Source organism: Aphis gossypii, chromosome X (genome assembly GCF_020184175.1).
Source record: "Aphis gossypii isolate Hap1 chromosome X, ASM2018417v2, whole genome shotgun sequence".
In the NCBI taxonomy this organism is placed as follows: Eukaryota; Metazoa; Arthropoda; class Insecta; order Hemiptera; family Aphididae; genus Aphis; species Aphis gossypii.
In genome coordinates this window covers 35,739,973-35,746,865 of record NC_065533.1, presented here as the reverse complement: position 1 = coordinate 35,746,865, position 6,893 = coordinate 35,739,973, and the positions used below count along the sequence as shown (strand labels likewise).

The 6,893-nt window shown below is 23.6% G+C and overlaps 1 protein-coding gene across 1 annotated transcript; it reads left to right on the top strand.

Annotated features, from left to right (window-relative positions):
- The first annotated feature begins 952 nt into the window (after window positions 1-952).
- LOC114129726 (neuronal membrane glycoprotein M6-a) lies at window positions 953-5,897 on the top strand. The gene is made up of 7 exons (XM_027994545.2): window positions 953-1,151; window positions 2,456-2,608; window positions 3,308-3,467; window positions 3,794-3,953; window positions 4,024-4,174; window positions 4,256-4,404; window positions 4,871-5,897. Exons 2-7 carry the CDS (start codon window positions 2,467-2,469, stop codon window positions 4,994-4,996), a joined length of 888 nt encoding a protein of 295 aa, XP_027850346.1. The 5' UTR covers window positions 953-1,151; window positions 2,456-2,466; the 3' UTR covers window positions 4,997-5,897.
- The last annotated feature ends 996 nt before the right edge of the window (window positions 5,898-6,893 follow it).

Sequence of the window (6,893 nt, the reverse complement as noted above, 5' to 3'; positions counted from 1 at the left end):
ATGATAGTTGAAAATTGATTGATTGATCACGTCTTTATAATCATAATACAACCGTTGTATGGTTATTACTAGTAACTACAAATTTTACTGATTTATTTTGTACATATTTATTGCGTTGCTTTATATTGTTAATTGTTTTTATTTAATTTGACTGTTGAAGTTTCAATTTGTATTAAATTTAGATATTTATAGGTTTTTCACTGCTTATATTATGTAATTTTACTTTATTTTAATTGTGTTAATAATTATTATTATACTACAACTATAATATTAATAATGTCAAATATGTCAAGAAAAAATGAATAGTGGCCTGCTCAATATTTATGCGTACCAAAAAAAAAAAAAATTTAAATGACGCCCCAGAATATGACGAGAGGCATAATTACAAAAAAAACAATAGCCCATAGAAAAATGGAAACAGGGAATCTAGTAATAACAGCAAATAACGAACAAAAATTTGAATAGACAAAATTCTAGATATGAGCTAAATGGAAGCAGTCAGGGCATCAGGCTAGAAGACCATAATAAAAAAAATAATTATAGAAAAATCATACAAAATGTTTTGTATACTTATGATTACAATGTAACTAGGCTATTACCATAAATATGTTGACTATTAGCATTTATCTACATCACTGCCCATCAGTTTAATATGAATCCTTATAAATTATAATAACTAGGTACATTTTAATTAATATACGAAAACAACTATAGTTTATTACACCTGTGTGCAGTGTGTCGGGCAATAGTCAACAGGCACATCTATAATAAAAATTAAAAATAATCTACGTAAATAATTACAAACAGTCAGTCCCGCTCATCGAGAATCATAGTTTCAGCAATACATTTACCTCCAATCCTCCAACAGATCGACTTTCACATTGCTAGACACCGCCCACCGCCTCAGCCATCATTTATCGTTTTTTTTTGTTGTAACAAAACAATACTTGATAACAGTAAAATGTAAATAGTTGAATTAACTACACCTAATTTATTGTTTGTTTTATTAACATTATTATTTATTTAATATTTAAGCATCTCATATCTTCATTCCGTTTTTTAATTTAGTTATAATTGCATTTCAAATTGTTCCATATTCAACGATTTAATCTTTGTTCGGTAATAGCTATGATGAGTTTTGTTTAATTGACGTAAGTATACATTTTAATACGATAAATTAACTGAACACAAATACGCAATAATATTGTACTTTTTAATTCAAATAGGTTATTCTTGTAAACAACATTTTTGGTTAAAATAATAGCATTCTAATATATTTTATGTTTTTATTATGTTAGATTAAAGTACATGTTTTCAAACTAAAAAAAAATATAGTATTTAAGTAATTACTCTTAACTCAATATGAGTCGCATTATGAATTTAAAATGGTCAATCATAATGTATGACTGACCATTTACCAACACTGCATTCAAGTACCGGGTTAGAATCAAAACAACAATAAAAAAAAGGTAAAAATGGTAATTGCTTTGCTATACAGTAGGAGTTGAATGTACATTGTCATTGACTAGGTCATTATAATGGACATTCAGGCCCGGATTAAACTAGCAAGCTACCGAAAAAAATTTTGTGGGCTGCGTAAAATTTGGGCCGTTATTATTTTTGGACAAATGTAATCTAATCTTTTTAGGTAGTCATATAGTAAAATATAGATCCAAATATACGGTTAATAACAATAAATGCGTCAACTGTATAATACTGCTGTATAGTGTATTGGTTATTCAATTTTCAAGCATTATCAATCGATAGTAGAAGTAAATAAAAGTTGTATATTGTATGCTTGTTTATAAAAATAAATTTCAATTGATCGTAATTATTCTATAGATTAAAGATTTTAGGGGGAAACATTTTCAAAAACCCTCAAATTATTGAATATGAGGTTTGTTGTCTTCGTAGCTTATCATATATAATACAATTTTAGCCTACCATAAAATTTATCAAATCTCTCTATGAATGGGCACGTAGAAATTTAAAATCTTGGTGGGCAGAAAAGTCTCAATCCGGCGCTGTGGACACGTATGATAAAAATGATAAATACATAATGCACATGGAAAAAAATTCTGAGTTGAGACATCTCATATCAATGTTACCTACTTATTAAGTAAATAATTTCATTTATTTATAATATTTTTAATTATTGTTGTAATTTATTATATTTTTAGGAATATGGTGTTAATTATAAAAAGGCAACACTTTGAATTTGATCTAAATATTTTGAAAATGTCATTACATAATTGCTTATATTTTTTTAGTTATCAATCCTTGTATCAATTATCAATAAATATAAAAATATAACAAATTTTTAATACAAATTATATGTTATACCTAATAGTAGCATGTTTTATTAATAAATCAAAAATATTTTTTTCTTTAAAATAGCCATATTAGGATTTATTTGTTTTTATAAACTAATTGTTCTTGAATGATCTTATTTTAGGTTTTTAAACTATGAATAAGTACAGTTTCCAGAGACCTGAGATGGAGATGCCTTTGCAAAGTTCACATTATAACCCCTCTAGGGAAACTCTTGGACGCTATTCTGAATATTCATTACATTCTAGTTACAAGATACGAGCTGGTGATGCAGCATGTAAGTGAATAATTATTACATTTAAATTTTACTGGGTAAAAATGTTAAATACATTTTTTGTTCTAAGATGTGATAGTTATAATTATTATTTTATTATTATATAAAATATTAATAATTTTTATTTTTATTTTTACTAACATTTTCTTTTTTAGCAAAAAGTATTTTGAAGATTTTAAAATTTTAGTTTCTATCTAATCTAAGTTTTATTATTGTTATTAAAATGTATTTAGGCAGTTATTAGTTAGTAATAAAACAGTAACCCTAAAAACCTCATAAATCTTATTACAGTAGAATCTCGGAAATCTGACACATCAGACCAAGCTACTGCCGGATTAACAAAAACACTGGATTAGTGGAGGGTTCACATCAAAACGCATTTTTACTTATTGAATTTTACATTTTTACTTATATTAAAAATGAATAACCTTATTGTATTTTATTCTAATATATATAAATATTATAATACATACATACTGTGTTTAATTAATCTTTTGATGGGACCAGTTTAAAAAAATTATCAATTTGTTTTTGTTTTTTTGTTTATAATAATAATTTTATAGTTAATTGCTAGATAAATATAGATTAATATAACCAGATTACTGGACTTTTTGGATTATCGAACGGCTAGATTACCGAGATTCTACTGTATTGTGGTACTTAATATTATTTGAGAATTGTATTATGTTTATATATTTTTAGCTACCAACTCAGTGGCATGTACAACACGAATACCATATGCTACTTTAATAGCGGCTCTTTTATGTTGTACTGGTATTGGAATATTTTGTTGTACAATGTATCGTGGTGTAACACTGAGTGCATTGGTGTTGGATCAAGTGTTTCATCTTTATATTGGCTGGTATATTTTTTCACTATTTTTATACATACTAGGGAATGGAACTTAATTAAAAAAAAACAATGAAAAATGTGCATATTTAACATATAAACTGTGTATGTCTTTTACAGTTCTCACCTAGTACATGTCACATTTTTAAAAATAATATAAAATATGCTTAATTTGGTAAAATATAATATATACATTTTTTAATTCAAGTTGTATGCATTATTAAGTTCCAATCCCAGCTCATAAATGTCGTGTTCAAAATTATATTAATGATTAATAAATTACTAATAACTTTTAGTATAAATATAATATTTATAATTTTTGTATTTTACATTTTTAAGGCTTGAAACTGTGAAAACTGTTTTGGTTTTAATAGCTGCAGGAATGGGAGCTATAACATTAATGATTATATTTGTTGGATTTCTGGCTACAGGGGCAACACGTCGTCGTGTATATAAGGCATGGAGAAATAGAGTTGGCGGTCGTATATCTTGTGCTGTTGTAAGTATTTAAATGTAAATAAAAATTGTAGGTATTATTTTAGATATAATATAAACAAATTTATTTTTAGTTTATGGGTATTATTTACGTACTTCAATTTTTTTGGATTTTTGTATTTGGCCTACTGATAGTTTCAACATTTATATTAACTATATTTTGGAAAATGTGTGTTAGCACTCAAGTTCAAGATAATCATCAATGTATTGACTTAACACAATTTAGTAAGTGTACAACTTCTGATAATACTTGAATGATATATTTAAACTATTAATATGAAAATAAAATAAAATGTTGTGTTTTAGTTTTCCTATTTCCACAATCGACTCGTGTTGAATATTTAAAGATATGTGAAGTGCGAGAAATAAAGTTTTTCTGCAGAGATTTTGTTGAAAAATCTGAATTTATGTTTATGATGGCTACTTTTGGTGTTATTTTGATACTTATAAGTCTGGTAAGAACTACTTTTTTAATCCTTGTGAATTTTCTATAAACATCAAGTTTAAAAACAAAATAAAAATTCATAACAAGAGACATATTAAGGAACTTATGACATTGAAAATGAATCTAACCAAAAAAAAGCTCTTATATTATTCAACAATAATATAAATTCAAAATGTATTTTCATACTATGTCTCTCAAGACTTAAGAAAAAATATAGTTTTCATAAATAATTTTCAAAATAATATAATATCATACATCTTATACATTGTTTTTAATAATATTTAGTAATTGATAAGTTAATTTGTACTTTCATACAAAAAATTGGCCTTATATGTTTTTCCACAAACTTATGCATTTATTTGTTGTTTTACAAACATAAGTGTTTAATTATAAAATTGATAAACCAGTGAAGTAATTATTTACTAGTTATAAAGAGATATTATTAATTTTGTTAAAAATTACATTATATTTAATAGGTCCATTATTTGATGTGTTTATCTGCTAACTATGCTCATATCAGAGATCATGAAAAGTTTGAAGAACTTCAAGAATTGCAACTTTTGCAAGACACTGATTTTGCCACTTCAAAAGAAAGATTTTAGACATTAATTGACAAATTACAATTTTTAAATGCATACATAATTCCACAATTGTTTAATGTGCTACACTACAGGGTTTCTAAATGTTAACCTATTATCTAATTAATCACTGATAATTAAACACTTTATTATTTAAGCTTAAGTTATGTCTCAGAAAAAGACAAATAAATAATTTAATTTATGTTTATTATAAAGGATTTTTATTTTTATTATTTAAATAAAAAATCTATAATTTTAGAAGTATATATTTTTAATTATATTTTTTTATAATTTGAATCTTACTATATCATTGGAACTATTTTATAAGTATTATTTTTAAATAATAATTAATTTTGTAATAATAATCATCCTCTAAAATTGAATTCTTTAAATTGATTTAAAATTCATCAACCAAACACAATTTATATTCCTGATTTTGTTTCCTATTTTATTTTTAATTGACTAAATTAAGTCTTGTTACTTTTCTATTTTCTGTTAGATTATTATATTATTTTAATTTTCCAGTATATATAATTTTTTGTTCACTATAATTATGTAATGTTAATATAAGTATAAAAAACCTAAAAAAAAAAAGAAATCTTTTCCAATTTTAAGAATTAGTATATTACAATGATTTTAATTATGTAAATGGTTGTGTGATTCTAAAATTTATGAAATTTTTAAAATATGTATCCAATGAGTGATGACTATTGACTAATGTCATATTATGTTTTAAAACACATTATTTTATAATATATTTTATTTAAAATATCATATACCTATGCATTTTTATTTTTAATATATTTTTGTGTATCATATGAAAACATTTGTGTTCTAAAAAAATCTAGTAGAAAATATTTGTAAATTAATTGATTCAATTTTACATTCTTTATTTATTGAATATTAAATTTAATGTTTAGGGTTATACTATTTTGTTTTAATGATAATCATTATCTTATTAGGGAATTAATGTTATCTTAAATTATTGAACACATTGCTGTATAATTTTTAAGTTCTCAACTTTCCAGAAAAAAAAATACTATTGTTAGATGATACATTTAACAACTACTTTTTTTACGACTACCTATATTTATACTTTGGTGGAACTGATAAGTCATTAATATGACATGGTAAGATATATTTTATAAATAAATCAATAACACTGTCTCAAGAATCTTAGTATAATTATTATAATTGGTTTTAATTTTGTCGGTTTTTTATTTAAAATAATAATATTTATCTATTATCATCATTAACAGTTATCAGTTTATCACTATATTTGATCAACGTCCAAACATAGATACATTATATTAATGACATAATATATAATTATATTATTGTTTATGTAGATGAGCTAAATACACTAATAGGTATGTACACTGTCCGATACAGCTTAATAATAATAATAATTATTACTTTTATTAATAAAGTTAAATAGTTAAATGGATAAAATTCACAATTTCAGTTCATCAAATAAAGTTTCATACATTTTTTACTTATTTTTTTTTTTGTTATGCATTTTGTATTTTGATTACATATCTATAAAACATAAATTATTATATATTAAATAACACACAAATGATATAACACATTTAAATTTCTTAATAATTAGGTTTAAGATATAGTATGTGCTATTAATACTGGAATAAAAATCCCTAGACTAATGATAAGAGTTTCAAGTTTGTGAGAAAAATTTATAATAATAATAATACATAAATATTAATAATAATATAATAATATATAATAATATTATATAATATAATATATAATGTATTATTATATTTATTATATATATTATGTAATATATAATACATAATATTTACATAATATTATGATATAAAATAGGGGTGGCCAAACCGCGTCTCGCGAACCGTATTCGACTCGCCACATAGACTTTAGCTGCTAGCATCTTATAGTAACA

Bases quoted from the DNA above. Each gene is read 5' to 3' on its own strand.
- LOC114129726 (XM_027994545.2), top strand. From the start codon at position 2,467: ATGAATAAGTACAGTTTCCAGAGACCTGAGATGGAGATGCCTTTGCAA. The intron at 3,468-3,793 runs GTATATTTTTTC...TACATTTTTAAG, and splicing joins TTTCATCTTTATATTGGCTG to GCTTGAAACTGTGAAAACTG. The intron at 4,175-4,255 runs GTAAGTGTACAA...GTTGTGTTTTAG, and splicing joins TATTGACTTAACACAATTTA to TTTTCCTATTTCCACAATCG.